The sequence below is a fragment of the Mytilus edulis genome, chromosome 5 (genome assembly GCF_963676685.1).
Source record: "Mytilus edulis chromosome 5, xbMytEdul2.2, whole genome shotgun sequence".
In the NCBI taxonomy this organism is placed as follows: Eukaryota; Metazoa; Mollusca; class Bivalvia; order Mytilida; family Mytilidae; genus Mytilus; species Mytilus edulis.
Genome location: NC_092348.1, coordinates 20,127,999 through 20,151,994, shown reverse-complemented (window position 1 = coordinate 20,151,994; position 23,996 = coordinate 20,127,999). Strand labels below are relative to the sequence as shown.

Below are 23,996 nucleotides of genomic sequence, written 5' to 3'. Positions count from 1 at the left end.
TAATAAATCCTAGATTAAGTTGCATATTTTCGTGTGAGGAAAAAATTTGTTTATGCTTCTATTGATAAATAAACAGGACTTTCGTTTTGGCTACTTTGCTTATATTTTATGATGAAATTAAACATGAGTAAAAGCATTACTTAAGATTCTCCCATTTAAGGAGCGCTAGTGTCAAATAAACAACAACCCCGGTGCAAGAACAGAAAACAGCCTTAGGTCACCACTAGGTCTTCAACACAGCGAAAAATCCAGAATCCGGAGGCCTGCTTATTATAAACTGGCCACTTAAAAATGTATACTAGCAGTAGCTATATAGTTCAGTGAAAATGTTTTGCCGAGATTTTTCTCCTGAATAAGGAATAAGAAAATTTTAAATTTGTTGTATGCTCGTACTACATTGTTTCAGTCTTTGAGTGCTAGTTTATAGGATGACTTCCTTTCTTATGAAGGAAAAAAACTAGAACAGTGTTAAAGGTAAATCATTTTTTTTTATTTAATTGTTATTATCATTTTCCAATCCTGCTCTCAAACACGTCTCTTCGTATTCATATTAAACGTAATTTCTTCCGCTGATATGTGAAAAAAATAAAATAAAGTAAAAAAGACAAATAAATTTGAAAAATCAGTTTCATGTTAAACAAATAAGCAAATTGTTAAATATTTGATATTAACAAGGTAAATACAACATTTTATCAAATCTTTTGATCGATAATTCCACTGCGTTACAGTTAAGTTAAAATTTTACATCGTTATATTTCTCAAATATTGACTGTTCTACCCATTCCATTATATGGGCTTTGCTATGTTAGATTTTATGTAATATAATTGATATTCTAATTTACTGTTACTATAATATAAGTACACCAACTACATCACTAAGCACTACAATCAGATGACATATTTGTTCGTCCTTTATCAATCATTTTAACCAAATATATTCATTCGAAATGATTTTGTTTTTTTTTAGCTATTCCTTAATACATAAAATATCATCCTAGAGATTATAATATTTTACAGTGATAAATGATAAATAAAAAGAAAATATACTGTTATGTCAATCGTCTGCAGAATGTATCTGAGGCTGATGATAGCGCGTGACAAGATGCAATTGATACCAAGGTAACGCCTATCATGTAAACCACGCCTACATAATGAATTTCTGATTGGATACGTTGATTACTGTATGATTAAACATGACTTTCGTATAAAAATCGAATTCTATAAATCAATAAAGCTTTTGTACACATTATTTCTGGTCTTTCAGGAACTTATTTAAAAACCATGTATGAGAGTTTCCTTTATAAAGTTTAAACAAGCATTGCTGTAACCGGCAGTGGTACAAGTTCCGTCTTAGTTCCGTTTGGGAAATAGTTGTCGACGCATTTCGGAAACGCGAACAGAAACGAAGTAATTGGATGTGTCGATTTGAACTTTTGAAGTAAATACAAAACCGATCTAATCTATTTATTGTACTCTTTTTACAAGAGAGTTCCGATGCAGGGAATTAAACCTGATTACTATAGGACTTGTAGCTTTCCGGGCTTGACTGGAATGATGATCCCCGGTATGTATGTTTCGGGAAATTACTTTTTCCGGTGTTCAGAAACCGTTGAAATCGGTTTCCTTTTTGGGTACTTTGATCAGAATTTTATTTGATTTTCATTAAATGTTATTTGGAAACAGCATTTCAATGTTTATTTCTTTAATTTCCGTCCTTTTGTGAGGAAAATAAACACAAAAGTAAATTGATTTTTTTACCTATTTATATTTGACTTTCAACTCGTGACAAAATCAGAGTGAATAAAAAAGGATATAAAACATTCTGCAAAAAATAGTACCACAATTTTATCGTTTCTTTTTGCGGAAATACAAAAGTAAATAATGAATTTTGGTGCAACGTTGTACCATTCTCTAACTTTAATAATTCAACCAGCGGACAACTTTTTACACCATTTTCAGCTTTCAATTTCAAATCATTAAGATTTTTTAAATTCATAAATAACGAATTTTATTTGCTTAAATTACAGATCCTCCTTACGGGAAAGCATCATGGCCACCAACGTCAAACCCACAGAGTCCAAGTAAGTTTGTCTTCATTTATCCTTAATATTACAAAGTTCACATTATCATTGAAATCATGAATTCTTGAGGACTCATTTGTTTGCTTCAATTTTATGTGTAACTTTTAACGTTCAATTCGATAACATTTACATGTCTAATTTAATTTCTTTAATCCTATAATGAATAAATATTATTATTATATGGTAATAAACTCTAGTAAAAATGCATTAACAAATATTATACTTTATTTTCCAGATTACGGACATACAAGTCCGTTTCCACACCTATCAAAACCAACATTAGAAGCGCCCCATACTCACTGGAGACCACAAGGTAAGAACACTTCTTTATTTATATGTTTACTTTGACCTATAAGGGTTTACTTTTACAAATTGTGACTTGGATGGAGAGTTGTCTCATTGGCACTCATACCATGTCTTCTTATATCTACTTACTGAAGAAATATATATATCATTAATGCTTGTGGTGAAAATATTTTTTCTTTTATCAATCTTTTTAAGAACTTAAAATTGCTTTAAAAAAATGAACATAAATACCGAACTCCAAGATAAAATCAAAGGGGAAATTTTAATAAAAAGTCGGGGAAAAAACAAACGCTGGACTTTTTCATCCAACGGAACTTTTAAAATGTCTTTCAATTTTCTGTTAAAAAATATGTCATATCTTTAATTGTATTTAAATTTTGTTCATTCGCTCGATACATTTATAGAATTGTTACAAATGTGAATGTCGTTTCTTAGGTCAAAACATTAACGAGAAGACAAAATATTGATGCAACAACAAAGTTGAAAATTTAAGAGCGTTAGCGATCATTTTCTTGTTTTCATATTTGAAAAGTTTATTTTATGTTTCTTATGAACCCTTGCACGTTAAACCCACTATGCAGTTGATTCAGATAATTTTCAAATATATAGTGCTATTTCTTAGATGGAAATACACAAATTAGCCTCTTAAAAAATATGTTTAGTACTCTTTTTTTGCATTAACAATGACTTTCTTTTGAACGATTTTCAAATTAAACCAAGTATGCTATACATAGAAATATGATAATGTATTTTGTTTTAGTTTCTGAAATATATCATTTAAGTAGGAGCTAGTTCTATTATTTTTTTTTGAAATTCATGTTTGAAAATACGTGTTGATGAGAAACAGGTATTTTTTAAATATTTGAAATTGTTGTAAGACAAAGTCTTGTTTATTGAAGATAAGTATTTCTGACAAGTGACAATGAGGTAGTTATATTGATTATAATTATTAGACAACCTATTAAAACATTAAAAAAATATATTATCTGAATGCGCAATAAATGTTAATAAAGTAAATATCTAATACAATTTTGTTATTTGTTGTATTAGACAAATATTTCAGGTATATTGAGTACAAATTAAAAAAAAGACAAAAACATTAATAATTATAGTATTTTTTAATATGTCTAGTGGCAAATATTTCATGATGGTCAAGAACTATTTGTCAGTCTGTCTTTACATTTTTAAAAGATAAAAAAAATGTCAACGAGTCTTCGGAATTTCTAACGGTTCAAATATACAATGTAGTATAGGTAACAAAATATCGCAGATAAAATACAGATATTATCTAATAAATCTATTGATAGTGGTTGGTTCATTTTGCTTGATTTGAGCATTGAACCTTGATATATTTATTACATATTTCATCATTGCCCTTGTATTACAAATTAAAAACCTGTTATGTGTAAATTGCATTTTTTTAATAGCAAATAAGCCCTACACAAAACTCTATTTATGTGTTGAAAAATAATGATCATATATGCATGTGATCTCTTTATCGAAGCGCTTTTTGGGATTACGACATATATTAAGATCATCTAATGGTATATATTTGTCCTATTTGTGTTTATCAAACCTGTCGTAACATAAATAAGTCATAGGAATCGTCCTTACTTCATGGCATAAGTTTCGGTATATTTAGATGAGCCTTGTTCTAACTTAAGGATACAGTTTATAATGGTTAATTTGTAAACAATTACGACCGTCGCCTTAAGGAAGAAGAACAAATAGTTTAAGTAGAAATAGTCTGTAGAAATAGTATGTTTAGGGACTATTATATTCCACTGGACTATAATTATAATACGCACGTAAAGTTCATTATGTACGCAATACAGACGCTAGGGAAATATATTTACTTTTCTCCCCAAACAGACGCTAGGGGAATAGATTCCTCTTTTTTAAAACAGGCACCAGGGGAATATATCCCCCTTTTTTAAAACATCTTTGTTTTATTTATCATTCAGTATCTGTTAATATTCGTTGATACGTTTACTTATTTAATGGGCTCTTAATGTTATCCATGAGCTATATATGTAATAATAATAACTTGAATGTACACTTATTAGATAAATAATATGTATTGTCTTTAAATACAAACAATCATTAAAATTTTTAATTTAATAATTATCAATACTTGTAAAATTCTATTTTTACACATTTTTTTTTAAACATCATTTTGTCCTGAACGCTTAAACAACTATAGGGCAGCAGATCCATCGATAACTTCAATGTTAAAGCTGAGATATGCCGCACGTCAACAACACTTTTCTTATTTATACCCAACATAAATCTAAAGACAGATTCTACGATAGCTTAGATAAACTGGTCCTTGTCTACTTTTGGGAAAAATCTTCCAAACCATCTTTGAAAGATGTAATTGACAATTGAATTCCGTTATTTTGACTTATTCCGCTGCTTTCAAAAGCAAAATTTGTATGAACCAAAGATATATAATGAATGTAAATAACAAGGCGCATCGGACAGGAGCGTGTATCTATACATGCGAGTCCACACTAAGTGCGTCAATGTATTCATGCATCCTACACAGCTATGTGAACGCCCCTTATTAACTTAAGTGTAATTTTAAACGGACATTCTCGTTATTTTTAATAGATTAGACCGTTGGTTTTCCCATTTGAAGGGTTTTACACTAATAATTTTTGGGGCCCTTTATAGCTTGCAGTTCGGTGTGAGCCAAGGCTCTGTGTTGAAGGCCGTACCTTGACCTATACTGGTTTAATTTATAAATTGTTATTTGGATGAAGAGTTGTCTCATTCGCACTCATACCACACCTTCCTATACCTAATCTGCTAGAATCATCTAGGAATAACGAACAATCTAAATTACAACTGTCTTTGAAAACATACTATCCAGAGTGAAATTTAAAGATATATACATTAGGCAATTTTATTTTTCTATTGACATACACATATCATCTTGAAAAGAATGAATAAGGTTATTCATGATTCGAACCTTGAGCGCATATTGCTAAAAGCGAAGAACACCCCGTTACACAAACGGTTAACAAAATATACTATAAATAAGCGATTTATGTTTGCATTATTCTATTGAAAGGTCCTACACTCTCGATTGAGTATTTGGTCGGTACTTTCAAAAAGTGTTCTCTCTATGTTTAACGTCACCAGTTGTGTGTTTTAAACCTTAACACAAAAACAAACCGCAAAAGAAACCCCTCAAATATAAAAGTTAATGAATGAAATGAGATGAACACGATTATGAATGAGCAAACCAATGACATAAAGTTTATGATAGTTCTTTTACATTCGTTTTATGTTTTTGAGTTTTTAATAATTACGAAAAAAAAATGATTTTGCCATTTGATGAAGAACTTTCCGATTTGAATTTTCCTTGGAGTTCGATGCATTTATTATTTTACTTTAAAAAAAAAATACGACAGCTTTAGAGTTTAGATATATAGGTAGAAAATGTAATTGACAAAGATTATCAAAGACCCTTCACAATTCCGTAAAAAATTCAAATGTCAAAAACACAGTCAGACATTTAAAAAAGATTATGACTAAGGTAGTGATCTTTCTCAATAGTATCCAAAAGGACAACGGTGTCGCAGGTAATGTGTCCATACATTGTTAGTTTCCTCGATTCCAGATTAAAAGGTTCTGATATTTTACTAATAGTTAAATGCAGCTAGTGCAATAGATAGAAAGTGTTAACAACCCCTTTTGTTGTTGCTGAATGTAATTTTGTGAATTGGCATAAAGGTGTTTTAAATGATCATATAAGGTGTGAATTTATGTCTTTTAATCTTATTAATTTAAATTTCCCACAATTTTAACACAAAATTTATTAGACACGTTTACAATGAAAAATATAAAAATTACATACATATTAAAAAAAAAGGTCTTTTATATGAAGCTTTTATATAAACATAAGCGTCCTAATTTAAGTGGAGAGCACAGGACGGAAACATTGGCATAAGATAATACTGACCTCATGAAACATTTAAAAAAATGCATCCTTCTAGTGTTTTGGGTAATAATTGGAGGAGATTTTTTTTTTAGCATTTTCTTTTGGCATTGGTGAACGTTTACACACATCAATATCGAACTCCCAAAAGCTCAAACACATCAAACGAATTAAACGAATAGATAACAACTGTCATATTCCTGACTTGCGATATGTTTTATTTTAAATCTTGGTGCTCAATCCGTAATATGATGTGATCATGTCTTTTCCACAACTCAGTGGGACAATATATATATATATGATGTGCGATGCAAAATTGTCTTCAAAACCTAAATTAAAAACTCAAATTTCTTTTAAAAAACAATTTACATTTTTATTCCGATCATTTTGTGTTATAATTTTTTCTCAACTTTACCTATAATTTTTCAAATCGAAAAAATCCAAACAACACGTTTGCACTTTACAATATTTTCATATTCTGTCATTAGTTGTATATTTAAAAAAAAAAGTGTAGACAAATGTTTTGATTCGATCTTCGCTGCAATGAACCTTGTGCAGACGGAACTCGCTGTTGTATACTTTAAAATTACATAGCCTGGTATCTTTTGATTAGATTAAACGCAAGCTTCAATTTTCGTCGTGTCCTTCGTGATTTAAGGAAATGATTTTGAGAACTTTTTTACAATTAAATAATGTTTTGACATTCTGTGTATTTTCTAAATTGTTATGAATTAGATCAAATTCGCATATCTCATATTTGTATAATATACTGTAAATGAAACAAGCTTTTACTATTCATACTAAGCTCTGTTTTGAGTTTGCTTTTGATCACACATTTAGCAAGAAAATTTTCACCTAAAGCTGAATTAAAACAATTATTTTACAAATATCCGGTGAAACCATGGAAACGGAACTAGGCTTCTGTTAAATGAAAAATAAAACACGTTTTTAAATACCCAATTTCATTATCCGATGATAATTTCCTATATTTAATCCTTATTCAGTTTTCTTTCGGCATAATGAAATTGTACCGTAATTATTAAAGAAAATTATTCAAAAGCTATTGAGCGTGCAATTTTGGATTCCTGAATCACAGTTTCCGCACCAAAGTAGGAGAATGTTAAGATCAGAAATCGGATTTTTATGTCAATATCGTTAAAATGAACATCTGGTTTTGCGTGTCACAATTCCGTATTCACCAACAAGAAAAGAATTTTACCTGTAAATGTACAAATGCTTTTAACACATCAACGAATGTTTAACTGTTCTAATACTAGCTACATTATTTCTAAATCAATATGTAGGATTAATGCCGGGTTTAGCTTTTAATGAACATATCTTGTAACATATTGTAATATCGTGCGGATAAAGCAATCGTCTGATTTTCCAAATAAGAATATGGTTAAATGAAAGCACTTAAATCTGAACACGTATGGTCACATGCTGACGTAGATAATATAAACAATATTTACATCAAAAAGGAAAAAATAAATTTATTAATTAAAACATAATCCACCTTTATGTCTGAGTTCAATATTTATTTTGTTTCATTTCATGCTTTGATGACAGTACTTATGATAAGCCACTATTTCTACCATAGAAGGCGAAGATAAATAATATATGCATATAAAGAATATTGAAATAGCATTTTGCTATTTAACTTTTGTGATCCAAGTTCGCAATTCTCATTTAAATATTATGTCTTTTAGATTGAGAAAACTGAACATAAACCAGAGAGAATCATAATTATTTTGTTTCATTGTATATTTCAATGACAGTACATATAATGTGCAACTGTTTCTACCTTAAAACGGAGAGATATAAATAATATATGTATATTGAAATATGGAACTATTGCAGTCTTGTTCTTGTGATCAGAATTCGAAATTTTTATTTAAAAGTCATGACTTGTTGGTTGAGAATACTGGACGAAAACCAGAGTTAATGCTTTTTATCTTTTACTTGTCTGGGAACAGTATATCTATGTAAATTCATATGTTCCTGGACTTGTCTAACATTTTCTCAAATCTGAAAATGACTGCTTACTTAAAAAAATATGTTTTCGTGTAGCTTGCGTAGTTTCTATAACATATGCATATTCATACATGTGCTCTAAAGTTTGAGGTACAAAAACCATTCGGTATAAACAATTCTATATTTGAGGAAACAGTAGTTTATCGATGTTCAAATTTCCTTAATCAATCAAGAAGATACAAAATCTAGAAAAAAACAAAAAACTGAGAGAATCGCATAAATTTCAAAAAGAGCGAGGTCTGGTGCGTCGATATGGAGACCATTTCTTATTAATGTACAGTAAATTTATTTAAAATTTAAAGTGTTCAGTCTATTCATTTTGAACTCTGTTAAATACAAATTACAAATAGAGGTGAGATTTAAAAAAAAAAGAGAAATACTGCACCGTTCACCTACGTGTACAATGTACAAATGCAATTGCTATTTAAAACCAGAATTCGCAATAATTAAAATTTGTCAAAAACGTAAATATTCTGAATTGTTCCTGGCTTTTTTAAGACTTAAAATTAAACTATTGATGGTCTATCATAAAAAGGATACGAAGTATAACAAACAGTAATTTACCAATATTCTAATCTCCTAAATCAATAAAGAAGATACAAAAATCAAAGTAAAAAAAAAAAAAAAAACAAGGATGCGTTGCTATAAAGCTCTTTTTTAGTCTGAATATTTATTAAATAAAATAAAAATAGATGAACGTTACAATCTAAATAGAAGAACATAACAAACAAAATAAACCAGTACGAAAGGTATGACAAAAAGCACTGTTTTTACCATATTGTCGCATTTACTCAAGTATAGAATTTCTGAACTACTTTTAAGTTTTTTTAATTGTAAAATAACAAAATTAAAAATTGGAAGTAAATATAAAAAAATTATAAGGTTAATATGTGAAATGCTAAAAATAAAATAACAGTATACATCTTATACAATTGTACATTACGAAATATAATCCTTTTGAACACTTCATGTACATACATATTGCCTAAAATACAAGTTAGACTGTAATTCATACCATAAATATAAGCTGTTTTTCAATACGTATTTTGTTTATTTATTTTTATTTGTTCGTTTGTTTTCCCGTCATAACTATTTATTTTTCAACATATTTCAGGAAGTGGACAGATCCAGCTGTGGCAATTTCTATTAGAACTTCTATCTGACAGTAGCCTTGCAAACTATATAACATGGGAAGGCACAAACGGGGAATTCAAATTAGTTGATCCAGATGAAGTTGCTCGTCGTTGGGGCGAGAGAAAAAGTAAACCAAACATGAACTATGATAAACTTAGCCGTGCTTTAAGATATTATTACGATAAAAACATTATGACAAAAGTTCATGGCAAGCGATATGCATATAAATTTGACTTTGCTGGATTGGCACAAGCAATGCAGCCACAGTCAGCAGACCCTACGGCATATAAATATCACCAACAAGACTTTTTAATGTCCAGTTACCATACAGGATCAAGATTTAATTTCATGAACTCTCATTCACATATTCCACAATCACCAAATTTTTTCGGGTCACCATCAAACTACTGGCCAAACAGTAACAGCATTTATTCTGGTAGCAGCATGTACCCCAGCATTCCAAATCACCACATGTCACATAGTCATCCAAGTCATATGCCGTCACACTTGAGTTCATACTATTCGTAGAGTAAAACACGGAATGGACATGACTCCGGTTGTAATTTATCAGATTATATTTATCAACTGTGGTGATATATCTGTTTTGTCTGTGATAGTCTATGTTTGTCACGTTTTTATGATCAGGGTCGTCTGCTAGATCACTTGGGGTCGTCTGGAAATTAAAAAAAGAAGCTGACGCCATTTTTTTTGTATCAGGCTTCATGGGTTGTATCTGATAATCAGCCAACTTGAAGAAAGAATAAGTGCCATTCTATCGATTCAAAAGGTGACATCTTAAAAGACTTAAGAATTCGATACAGATCTTTTTGAGAATGGCTTTAATATTCTATCAATGAAACAATAACATATTCTGTAAATGTCGCTAACAATAGGATGGGATGGAATTAATCACCGATTGTTGCTACAGTATCTCTGTTTCTTATAAGGTATATAGGACTATTGATTCTTAGCAAGAATAAATCGCAGCAGCCGATAAATTAATCCAAGGAAATGTCTTTACTAATGTAGAAATGAAATGTAAGGCACGGTTGAATAACTCACCAGGAGTATTAGATGGATTCATTTTTCACAACAGTTTTCAGCAACGGTTTGGCGGAAGGAAACGACAGAAAAGTTGATTCCGACAGTAATTTCTTCCTTCTTGATCGACTTTATTTTGTTCAAGAAACTTGACAGTTAGAAAATTGGATTCCTGGTCTGTTAAGAAAACTTATGTTATCAATACGATCAACGATGTATTTGAGAGGATGTATGGTAATGGATTGTTGCTCAAGTGTCTAGAATTGCCATTATTACGCTCTAACTAAGCCGTTACGATAACACTTTGACAAAAACCATCGGTTTTTATAATATCTTAATGAGATAAAAGGATAAGTGAGTCTATTAAACGCATAAAAGACCCAGAAATGACTGGAAAATACTCCTTGGAGACCAGCTGCGATTGAGCTGAATCTTGATCTCTTGTGTGCTTTATTGAAACCGCATCATTTAATACTCTGTAAATTAAATGATGAAATTAACATTGGATAATGATAACGATTGTTGATGAGAAAAAGGATCTCATTGCAATTCCGAAGAACTGTCACCTGCACTATACATTTTCGTCTTGATATCAGATAGCAAAATAAGACTGTCATAATGAAAAAGCTAATCATACCCCGTCCGTCATTGATTTCGTTAATATATTGAACATTTGAATAAATAACATCAACAGAGTGCCGATTCGTACTTTCGATTGCTCGTATGATTAAATACGCACGTGCCGTAGCACGAGCATGATGTAATTTAGTCATGTAAAATTCTAAGATATATTATTTTAATATTTCTACATTTAATTGAATAAAATAATGCTATTGTATTTTATGTGTTCGTTTTGTTATCAGATGGTGAACAAATATAAGGAGTCTGGGTTTTCTCGTGTGAACTTTTATGAAATCAACACACTGTAAATATAAAATCTAAATTATGTATGATTTTTTTCTTCAATCTTCAATGCAAAAGAGCAACCTTTCTAATTATAGGTCACGCACACTACTTACAGAAAACATAATTGTAGTTTTTAAAGACAGACAAAATAATTGTGTAGGACATTTTGTCGTCAAATCGAACTGATATAATTCAACTGAATGTAAACTAGATTTTAACCATAGTTAAATATTATTCTTTCATACATTTTGTTGAAATTACATATTTTTGCCTCTGTAATTTCCAAAATGTTTAGTTGTCTAGAAATCATAAATCGTAATTAGATTATATATAAAAAAAGTTCTAGTTCAGAACAAAACACAACTTGGTATTTACAATTAATATAGCATCATATATGAGTGAATGAAAATACAGAATAAAATAGTTTGTGTCTTTAGCAGACAAAATTGACAAATATTTCTAGAACACACATACAAAACGTGCATTTAATATTGATTCCCTGTCTATGTGATATGAAAATATTTCTGCATTAATGTCGAAACTTTTAAAGTTTACTTTTCGTTATGTGTCAAATTTAAAAAAAAAACGCATTCGAAAATAAATTGTAAGTTTCAAACATTTCATTATAACAAAAACATATTTTTATGCGATATACATTATATCTAATTTTATGCTTATGGTTCAATCTGGCTTCCACTGACTTTTTGTTCATATGTAGTATCTTTATATTCATTTCAATAACTACTAAATTCAAGGGGTTAAGATGTTAGGTGGTTAGACTAAATTAAATCATAGATACCAGGATTGAACTGAATTTTGTATTTGCGCCAGTCGCGCGATCGTCTACAAAAGACTCATCCAATTAGAAAGGCCGAATTAAGTACGGAGTTGAAGAGTATTGAGGACCAACAATTTTTGCCGAATTTTCGATCAAAATTATTAGACATATCAAACCTGTCATATAAAGTTATAGTTGCTTATTTAAATTGACATCACATATGCAGCAATAAAAATACCTTGGACCTCATGTCAGTATGTCTTGTGAATTTGTGCACTAAGTCATCTTGGGGGAAACGTGTGATCCGCATGATATTCAATTTTAGTGAGACCATGCGTATCGACATGATAAGCAATTCCTGTTATGAAAACATCTCCCGCCAAGCGATTCCGAACGGATTTCCAGAAGCAGCAGTTATGATCAGTAACATTACACAATAGGGAATAAAGATACAACACATTATTTCCATGTCATACCTTTGTATATAATATTTTATGACAAAATTACAGCGGAACTAACTGGCACGCATCCTCAATGTTCAAGGTGTTCTTACACGAGGCGAAAGGAAAATTATGATAATACCCAACAGTTTGTCTTGTATCTTTCGAAACTGATTCATTTTTTACAATTAAAACTTTAAGAAGTTTTAAAATAATTAAATATGTAAATATAGATATTACAAAATGAAAATTTGATTTTTGTTGAACAAAGAAATAAAGTTTTATAAACAATGAAGGTAAAAAATGGCATCAACATATTGGCAACGTCACAGAACGATTTGTCGCTTTTGATACTTCTACTTGTTTTTGATCGTACAATTATGATACAGTAATTACTGCATTTCTGAATGATGTCTTGCTAGAGTTTATTGCAGGTATTATTACTTAAACACATCATATGTGTTTTGAGATGTAAAGTTCTCACTTATTTTTTTTCAAACTTTTAAAAAAATCTCGAATGTCGGATGGTATATATTTTTTAAATATAGTACAGTTCATTGTATATTCCTATGATTCTCACATAATTAATTCCATAATATATAGAGGAGTGTTTAGTATCAAACAATTTTTAGTAATTTATTACATGCAATATAAATATTGTACATAACAATAATTAAAAAAATATCGATAGTTTATGATAGAAAACAACCCATAAAATCTTTTCAGAAATAAATTATCAATAAATGATTAAAATTCAATATGAATGTATTCTAAAGAAGTGTACTAGATTTAGGGATTTGTTTCGCCCTCTGGCAGATTAAAATTACAAACATGTCTCTTTGCTTCATGAATATTCCAGTTGTTATCCATTCATTTGATATGCTTGAGTCTTTGATTTTGCCATTTGCTAAGGAACACTTTCTGTTTAGAATTTTCCTCGAAGCTCGGTATTTAAAAAAAAATATTTTACCTTTTTACAGATTCATTAATAGTAATCAAAATTGCTTGAAATACAGCAATACAAATTCGCTGTATTTCTATGTGTTAATGTAGCAAGCAAAGTGTACGGTGATACCTCCTTTTTGATTGTACAAATTCGGTTACTTAAAAATAATTATGTGGTATCAAAACTATAATGATTCATTTTCTCTTATTGATCTTAAATCGAATAATATAATTGGAGAACAGATTACTATAACACTGGAATTCAAAGTACATAAAGATATGTACCTTCTGTCTTTTGGGCGTACATGTAACGATATAATGACTCATGTCCCTTTTAACTGATGTTTACAGTTTGATTTTATGTTGTGCTGCAACACTGTTACACTGTCTAGAAAAGAGAAGTCATTAGAGTCGAGGACATATTTTACTATCCCCGTTACATTCTATATGCTTCTTTTCCAAATCAAGGTGACAGTAGTTTACAGATATTCAAATCTTGTAAACCAATTAGGAAGAAAACAAATTAAGGCAACAAACAAAAACTGAGCCAACCTAGGCGCCTGTTATCCAAAATTGTCTTTGGTTGATTTCAGTCCTTATTGTTTTCGTCAATTGCTGAGGTGTAAATCAGTTTGTTACTGTTCCAAGGTTTCTATCGGTATGAGTTATGTTCATTGATTATGACCAAACAGTGACCTGTATTTGTTCACATCTTTGTTCTTTGTGATCCTTTATAGAAAGACAAACCTATGGATGGAAAACAAACAAAACAAAACAAAACGACAGAGAAAAAACCTGAACAAATAACAAATAAAAAATGTTATAGGTTATTGAATAGATAGTTTATTTTCGTAAAGCAATGCTAAAACAAAGATTGCAGAGAAGCTAAAATGAAAAACAAACCTACATACAAAGTGGTGAGATGAGATAACGTATTGGAAAACATAATAACGTGACACACAATATAAAAAAGACTAACAGCAATCAAAAGTGATACACAACAACTCGTAACAAGGTTCAATAAACATAGCTAAAGGAACACTGTTCCTGAAAAGGGTTGCAAGCATCTTGAAATATTACAATTCAACGAATCAGGATTCAAACAGTTTGATGGTAGAATCGAGTCTGAATGAACTGTTATAAAACGAAATTAGTTGATCAGATTTGTTGTAACAGTGTTACTGTAATTAACAATTTGGAAGAATGCAAAAAAAAAACAGGTAGAATAGTTGTTTTGTTTTGATGAATTTGATTGTTTTTCTACCCTTTTAAAATCGGGGTGATCTTTTTGGTTTAAAACGTTCTAAAAGTGGCATATATAGATGAAAATACAACACAACACGACCAGTGCAGGTAGTTAAAAATGTATTGAATTTTCGAAACATCTCATATATCTTCCCGCGTTATTAAAAAAGAACCCGTATGAAATGATGAACGTGCGTACAAAACGTGCTTCTGTGGGTAATCTGCAGCAGGTATGATTGAAGTAAAAATGTTTGGGTAATAAATATATAGAATGTTTGGAATTATTCACTCGAGATTTTTCCATTTCGAATGCAGTAAAAAATTGTCAACATTTCATCCCTTAATATTTTTTTTCTCTAACAATATTTATTTCGTTATTTTATCATCAAATGGAATTATATCCTAATGGAAAATCATAAGAAGAACCTTTAAATAAAAAAAAAAAAAAACATATCGAAGATAGTTATATTTGTATCTTCGACGGTCCAACTACTTTTTGGAATTTTGGGTCATCAATGCTCTTCAATTTTTCACTTGTTTGTCTTTAGGACTATTTTGATCTATTTTGATATGTGCATCACAGATGAGTCTTATGTAGACGGAAAGTGCGTCAGGCGTATTAAAATATAATTCTGGTACCTTTGATAACTGTCTGTTAAATCTTCATATTTTTGTTTAAACGGTATGCTTTCTTAACGTTTAATTCAACAGGAACACATATAGTCAACAAACTGATAGCTTATAGAGATAAATGAGTTGGATTAACTATACAAACACTGTACAAAGAAATTATTAGAGACTTTCCGTTTTGAATAATCCTCGGAGTTCATTATTTTTGGAATTTTACTTTTTATTATTATAGATAAGAACATGGAGAACTGGATTTAGTAAAAAGCCAAATACACTCCTTATTATCTGAAGTAATAAATGTTGGGTTTTTTTTTCTAACTACAAGTTTATAAAATCTCACAATAAGGATTAGCGTTTGTTCTCTTGCACCCATTTCTCGTATTTCTTATGTAATTCTTGTTTAACTTTTTATGTCAATATTATAAAAAATAAATCATAAATTATTAGACATTCATTCAACTCTACTAATTAAAGACATTAAGCTTAAGATTGTGTTTTAATTTTATCTCTGAAAGTGTTTTAACCCTGTAACAGTATGATATATGTCAGATTCCATTATGATCAAATCCTCCTCTGAATTAATTTAAGCCGGTAAATAAAAGCAAGTTCCATTGAACTAAACGAAATATTCATCATTAGCTCGGAGGAAATCGGAAAGACATGCTCTATTATACCATGGTAATACAATTCCCCTTGTTAAAGTTCGGAACACATTTATTTGTTAATCTAACTGATTTTCCTTCCATTCTTCTCTCCATGCAGTCAGTTTCCAAATTGTTCCGCTCACGGCATAGTAACCATAGAAATGAGAGATCAATGTCGGAAAGGAACAAAAACAACTAATAACTTGAATTAGATCTTTTACTTAACATATCATTCGTCATTTCCCCTATTCTGATGTTGCTACTGAACCCTCTGTAGCGCCATTGTGTTAACTTCCGGTATTTTAGAATGATCACGGCTGGCTTCCGGTGGTTGTCAGAGTCGAGGATATAATTTTCAAATAATATAAAGATCTTTGGCTTTTTACACACAGGGGGTCTGAACTATATAGTAAATAGACATTGGTAAATATATATCAGAATGTCACAATGTACCGCCTAGTATTATTTTTACGCACGAAACAAAATTGATGTTCTGAATTAACAGACATGGGAGTTTAAGGCTGAGATTTAAATGCAATGAATTAGCACACACTATATAGATCGGCATTTATATATGATCTGACATTTGACCGATACATTTTAAATATGATTTTGATATTTTCACTGCGGATTATTCCAATGTAATGGAATGTCTTACTTTCGTTTGATATATTTATATCTTTTTCGTGCATGGAATGTTGATAAAATATAGCTGAATTCGGATCAAACATTGGATAATTGTTAACATATACTCGTATCTGAATGATGCAGTCTGTATGATCATATTTATATACAAATCGTTTGAGACCATTTTTCAAAAATAGAATTAGTAATACTTTATGAATATTTTAGTTCGCTCTTATTGTATTGTATGAAATATCTGGACACATATTAATATTTAACCCTCCATAAGTAATGCTCATTTTGTCTACATCTACTGAAATTTGAATTTCTGAAAAACATTTAATCGATATCTTTTTAATTTTTTATTTGCTCTTTTTATTTTATTTTATTTGATAGTTTAAAAATAGTATTTTTTTTTTATTTCGACCGTCCTTTTCATACTTTTCGTTGAGTGTTTTTACTTTGCAAGGTCAACTTCTTACAGTAATTGTTGTTGGTGATTTTCTTCCTGTTAAGTTTTAATATGTACCGTTTTTCCTTGTCATATAACAAGGTTTCATTTCAAAACCTGGCAACATAATAAAAGGAATGTAATTTTTATCAGATATCTCAAGGAAATAATTCAATTTAGTCTTTTCCTGAAACATATTTAATTAAGCTTAAACGCTAAATCTTTAGCAGAGTAAAGTGTCTCTACCTATTAAGTCATGTTTTATACAGTAACAATATTACATCAGCACTTTACAAAGACTTCATCAGAATCGTTTGTCATCAATAAGAAGGCGTTATTACAATATTTTGATCATCATGAATTCTTTTTAGTGCCAATTTTTGTCAATAAATCACACGTCATGAGTGATTAGATAGCGATTAATTCTCCCTAGTCGTCTGTCTTCACTATAGTCGACGCTCTCTGCCTTAAATGAACTGTTCAATGCACTCCATTGAGCTTCCAAAAATCTCATCATTATTCTTTTAGATATCTTTAATGTGATGTCATAAACCGCGTTGTGAATATGAATCGGGTTCTAGGGGCATCTGATAGGATGTAAATTTCGTTCATGTAAGTTTCCCTAAAGAAGAAATATCCCTTCAAAGTACTTACTATTAGCTTTTCCCTAACATTTTTGCACATTCACATAACTGGTTTGTGTTACAATTATTTTTTAATGCAACGTGTATTTGAGTAATTTTCTGTGACAGAGATTTTCTGAAGCACCCCAGAATATGTAAATTCCTTGATGTTAGTGTCGTGCCTTTTAACGAAGCGATTGATCATGTTTATTGGATAAAACCCATTTCGGTCTCAATAGTACTTCTGTATTATAAATTGCTGGCAATCGACATGCTGTTTCGTTAATAAAATGTTGTTACAACTTGACGTTTCTTTTCTTGCTTAATGTATTTAATGTCGTACAGTCTATGCTTGAGTCCAAATTGAATTTCAATCTTGGTATGTTAATTTCACTTGTTAATTTCACCTGAATTAATCCTACGGAATATGATTTCATCATTAGGTTTTATTTCAATAATGTTCATTTTCTGTCTGATGCAAGTTTGACATTAGTTTTTATTTTGTCATAAAAGAAAGACAAATTTCAGAATACAGTAGGCACTACGTGTAATTGTAACTCTATATCATTTTGTTTTTAATTTTAAAATTGATCACTATGTTATTCGTTTGACATTCGTGCACTTATCTCTTGCATTAATTGTTTCCATTCAATAAATCAATATAACTAAAATATAATTCCTAGATTTTAAATGAAAACTCGAACTTAAAATCAAACCACTCTATTTGAGATTTTTTGTTTTCGCATTCGAAAAAAAAAATACACGGAAAGTACCCAACTCCAAGGCAAATTGAGTGTCCATAAAAACTGACGAAATAAAACGTTATCAATGAACGGAACAGGTTGGGAAAAACCCATACTCCTGACGTGGAACATGAATTTTTCGTCGAAAATGGTGAGTAAAACCTAGTTTTACAGCTAGCTAAACCTCTCATTTGTATGACTTATTTTATAATCAGAAAAAAGTTTTCGTTGGCATGATCTTTACATTTTGTTCATTTTACAAAATTTTTACAAATGCACAAAAAAATGGAGATAGTCTCAACCAAGTACAAAGTAAAATAACAAAAAATACTTAACCTCGAGGAAAATTCGAAAAGGAAAGTCCCTATCAAATTGCAAAATCAAAAGCTCAGGCACATCACACGAACAGATAACAGCTGTCATATTCCTGACTTGGTACATGCATTTTCTTGTGTTGAAAATGATGAATTAAACCTGGTTCTATAGCTAGCTAAACCTCTCACTTGTATGACAGTCGCATAAGATTCCATTATATTGACAACGATGTGTGAACAAAAAACCAAGACATGTTAGGTATAAATGTAAAAAATATGGGTACAGTAGTTAACATTGTGTTACTAACTTAATCACCTAAGGGACTATAGAGTTGTTTGAAATAAATGTTTTATTTATTGCTGTGGAATATCGGATGAAAAATTAAAACTATGTAATTCATATGTAAATTAAAACGAAATAGCAAAAACTTCTGTTAGTCTGCATCTTTCTACGTTTGCATTTAATGTATACTCTGTAACGTAAAATAAGAATTAAACACATGTTATGTAGCTTCTATTTCTAAGCTGTATAATTAGTGCTCATAGCGTATTGCCTTTTCATAAACTTTAATCCCATTTCAAAATAATTTTCATGGGGAAATGAAAATATTTTATCAAATTGTCAATAATTTTATTTTGTTGTAAAAATCTAGTTGTTAAATACCCTAAAATACAATCGGATAAACTCTAGACTTGTCAATAGCGGAAAGAGAGAGGAAATGCGATTGCCGATGAATGGCGGAATTACTAATAGATAATTTCCCAGAATCATCCGAAAACGGATGGAATTAAGGAAATAGACGCTTTCCGTGTTTGCGGCTAAACCGTATGTAAATCAGTACACCCCGCAGTCACACAGATCATCAATGTATCAAAACCACTGATACCTATGTCAAACGGTAAAACCAACACTATAGTGTTCCGTTACTTTAATGGCGCTGCAACAATTGGTAATTATTTAATCAATATTCAATAGAAATATAAAGAGGAGGTATAATGGAATATTATATAAGAATAATAGATAAAATAGGATGAACATGATTTGATTGTCACCAGGTGTCACTACAAGGAGATCTAGTATTTTTGAAACAATAGCGGTTTTGTGTTACCTAATGGCTTTTCGCAGCTTCTAATTACAAGTATAAAGAAAAAGTGGCCATTATAACTGTTTAACAAGTTCATATCACCGATTATTAGGGAAAGTTATTATTATTATAGATTTGTTGTTTGATATTGATACACTTTGATATCATTATTAGGTAATTAATGAAACTCTAGATGAATTGAATTGGAGAGTGAAACTACGTTAGGTATTAACTGTCAGGTGAACTTTTGTATATTATATATTTATAATTATATCATAAAAAACGATTTTTTACACTAGGAAAATCTCGAGACATTATTCAATTGTCTAACCAAGGTATTAGCAGCTATAAAAAGATGAATACATCATACGAAAAAGATCATGTAAATGACTCCAAAGCAACATTTCGACATGCAATTTAACTTTTAGATTGAGTTAAATGCTGGTCTTTTTAGATTTATCATGTCTTTGGGTTGCTGTCTCATTGACATTAACCACATATTTTCACTAATTGGTATTAACAGGTGCTTGTTTAAATACAGATATATTGAGATCACCAAATTCAACGTTTTCCGAAAAAGAAAAAAAGTGCATTAAATTTTATGTTTTATTGCTGGAGTTTTTGTGCATTTCGATCGGCATTAAGTGGATATTTAAAACATTAGCCGAGTACAAGGATGCTTTTAACGAAATATAGGAGTAGAATAATATGAGTGACAAATCCATTTATTTTCTAATGTCGGTATATTTACAAATCACTCTAAGCAGGAATGGAACTGAATTCACCGGAAGTCGCACTTCAGAAACGACTAGTCAAACGTAATTTAACAAACAGAGATGTTTTTAGAATATATTGACGTTTAAATGTATCTGAGCAGTCCAATGAAAGACAAGTTCGATTTTTGGGAGGTTTTGCTATAAACATAAAGAGAAATGCGATAAAAGCTTAGACAATGGTAAAGTGTAATTTAAAGAGACACAAAGCATAAAAAGCGTGATTTTTTAATGTTAATACATGTTGCTAGAAAAGAGAAAAGAGATTGGAAAGCGATAATAGATTTGATTAAAGAATAGGCATACAAAGGTCTTAACATAAATGTAGAGTCGCAACATAATAATTCTGCAGTGCATGTGATCCCGTGATATATATGAATATGCTGTTCAAATTTTCGAGAGACAGAAAAAAAAGAGCTAAATTCATAAATACATTTAGTCTCTAGTACCAATTATAGAAGAAGTAAAAGGGAATGTGAAACAAGAGCACAGGAACGGTTTTGAATTAAGCAAATATCAATAACATTAATTTTGAATATTCTAGAATAGGGTGGGGGGATACTAGCATTGATAGTTTTACTTCTCGTTATCTCGCAAAATGCAAAGAATTCTGCATGGAGAATACATTACTGTCCTATCCACTATTATGTTTTCCTTTTTTTATATTTTACTCATTTTCAAAGACACTGGAATAGCTGTTTAAAGTGTAATATTTTAAAGTTTTTTGTGATCTTATTCTTTAAGTCAACTGTGTATTCAGATTTCGTTGTTGCTTACATGCTTTTTAAACATGAAATGGCTCTTATCAAATTCACGAATACCTATCAAGGCTGGCATATGGTCCTCGTGTTAACAATGAGCTGAAGATTACTGAAAATCTTGTTGTATTTATTGTTATCACAAATTAAATGGCACTTTATAAAATATTGAACAGGTTGTAAAGTATTGTTGAAATAACAGTTTATAAAGTAAATGTTTGTGTCGGTATCGTTAACAAGTTTACGTTAATACACGATCACAAACAAACTGCAACATGCTCAACTTCTCTTAATCAAACTTGATGTTGAGTTTTGTGTTTGTCAAGATAATTGTCAAATATTATTCCGCAAAGGTCGTTAACTCATTCTATCTAGATGGCTAACTTACTAGCCTGGGACTCCTTTCATAAAAGATCTACTCAGTAAGTCATGAATATTTCAGTATACTAGTAACTTTCAATTAATCTGAACCGTAAATTTGTTCTGGGAAGATAGTTGAAGACTGAAGCCAAAAATGTGCAAAATTGATATTATTAGACCCTATAGACATAAAGTATGTTACGTATTTATATATTAAATTAAATATATATATAAACGGATCCCCAGCTACCTTAAGGTGTCAGACCACCAATTACTCCCTCCAATTTAGAACGTATTAAAAGAAACCCTACTCTGACACAAAATAGTGCTTTTGATGTCCTTGTTTACTTAAACTAACCAACAAACTTGAAGAAATGAAACTTTTGGTGAAAGAGAAATATGTCTAGACCATTTTGAGCCAAAATTTACTTGTCTATGAGTTTGCATAAAAAATTGAGGATTAATGCACTCCATAGTATACTAATTTAAGATTTCTAGAAAACCAGGGGTTATTTTTGGAGTACCTCTGTTCGAAGGTCAGTTATTTTGTTAGAAGGCTTTACAGGTATGGTGAAAATTGGCATGTAGAAAGCTGATACATTTACAATTCAGGATATACCTGGTTTCTATGAAGTTAAACTAAAGGTAAAAATATTTAGAAAGCTGTGAAAGTTGCAAAATTTGGTTGAACAGATAGGGATTTTTAATTAGAGGTCTGACACCTTAAACGAGTCTCGTTTCTGTAGATGGAATTTATACTTTTATACTAGTATTTCTCATTAGATTGGCATTGAAACCCGTCTTAATATCGAGGATTTATTCCACTGGCCAGGTATGCATGTATTTATATATAGTACGGAACGGAACAACAATGAACAATGGTGTTTTCGTCCCATGCTAATAACAATTAAAAAAGGAAATGCTCAACATTTTACTATACCATTCTATAATTGTTGAGTTCTGTTTTATGGATAACTTTGTCAAAACAAGACAGATATGATCTAAATTCAAACAGAGCTAGCAACACCTAACCTGTAATAAATACATTATAATAAAATTTACATATCTTTAAAAAAAAATCACATTTCTTGCCACTACAACACATGAACGGAACGGAAGCATATCTTTAAAGTTTGTGGCTAGATTGTAAAGTGTTGTTTTCTTTAATAGCTTTGCCTCGCCAACAAGTCTTTGCTAGGCTTTCCCTTGCTCTCGAATAAATTCGGAAAACGGTAGGGACTAACAAAATATAAACTTTCACAGATTATAGCAATTGGACTGAAATTGAAAAATACCTATTACTATACAGCATAAACCAAAATCAAGCTCATTAGCAAGTTCTTGTAAGGGTAGTGGGAACAAAAAATACCTGATTTGCTATAAAACTGCATACATATTTCTCAACTACAATAACATAAATCAAAGAGGGATACATATCCAAAACTACAAACACTGTGTACATCGAGTTGTATTGTTTTTGAGGTCAAAACAGTCGTTTTATAACGGACGAATGGTCATCTTAGTGAACTATGAACACATAATACGTAATTCTGATTTGACAAATTGCACTCTGTTCTTTATTTCGCCTTTTAACCTTTTATGATGTGAGCGTCATTGGTGAGTCTATTTTAGACGTACAATGTAACGCGCATTTTTGCTTACAACATTTTAAGCCTGGTATCTTTGATAAGTCTATTATTTTTGCTTGTAGTAATTAGTCCATATGGTGTTCAATGTATATTGAAATTGATTGTTAATGTTTTTTAAATAACGATAACATATAAGATGTGGTTCGTCTGAAGCATTTTTTTTTGGGGGGGGGGGGGGGGGGGGGGGGGGGTTAATTTATCCGGAATACTAAAATAAAACTTTGAAAGCCAAGCATGAACTTACACTTGAGGAAATACCTGATATTGAAAAATGGAACCTTAATTTATAGGCATAACCATCTAGAAATTACTTAACACATACTAATTTGAAATAAATATAAGAAACTTAAGTTATCAGTAGCTAAGCTCTGCTTGACTACCGGACCAAAGCTATCCTCGGAGACTAGTAGCACCTCATCAGAATTGCACAAAACCCAAAATATGAAAAACGTGCTTGAAAAGATATATGATCTAAAACCTAAACGT

General features: G+C 30.4%; 1 protein-coding gene across 1 annotated transcript; it reads left to right on the top strand.

Moving 5' to 3' along the window:
- The first annotated feature begins 1,213 nt into the window (after positions 1-1,213).
- Positions 1,214-11,378, top strand: LOC139523173 (transcriptional regulator ERG homolog). The gene is made up of 4 exons (XM_071316979.1): positions 1,214-1,564; positions 2,028-2,081; positions 2,317-2,394; positions 9,482-11,378. The coding sequence occupies exons 1-4, from the start codon at positions 1,495-1,497 to the stop codon at positions 10,027-10,029; spliced, it is 750 nt and encodes a 249-aa protein (XP_071173080.1). The 5' UTR covers positions 1,214-1,494; the 3' UTR covers positions 10,030-11,378.
- Positions 11,379-23,996: the final 12,618 nt, after the last annotated feature.

Coding starts and splice junctions, on each gene's coding strand:
- LOC139523173 (XM_071316979.1), top strand. CDS start 1,495: ATGCAGGGAATTAAACCTGATTACTATAGGACTTGTAGCTTTCCGGGC. Junction 1,565..2,027: donor GACTGGAATGATGATCCCCG/GTATGTATGTTT, acceptor CTTAAATTACAG/ATCCTCCTTACGGGAAAGCA. Junction 2,395..9,481: donor TACTCACTGGAGACCACAAG/GTAAGAACACTT, acceptor AACATATTTCAG/GAAGTGGACAGATCCAGCTG.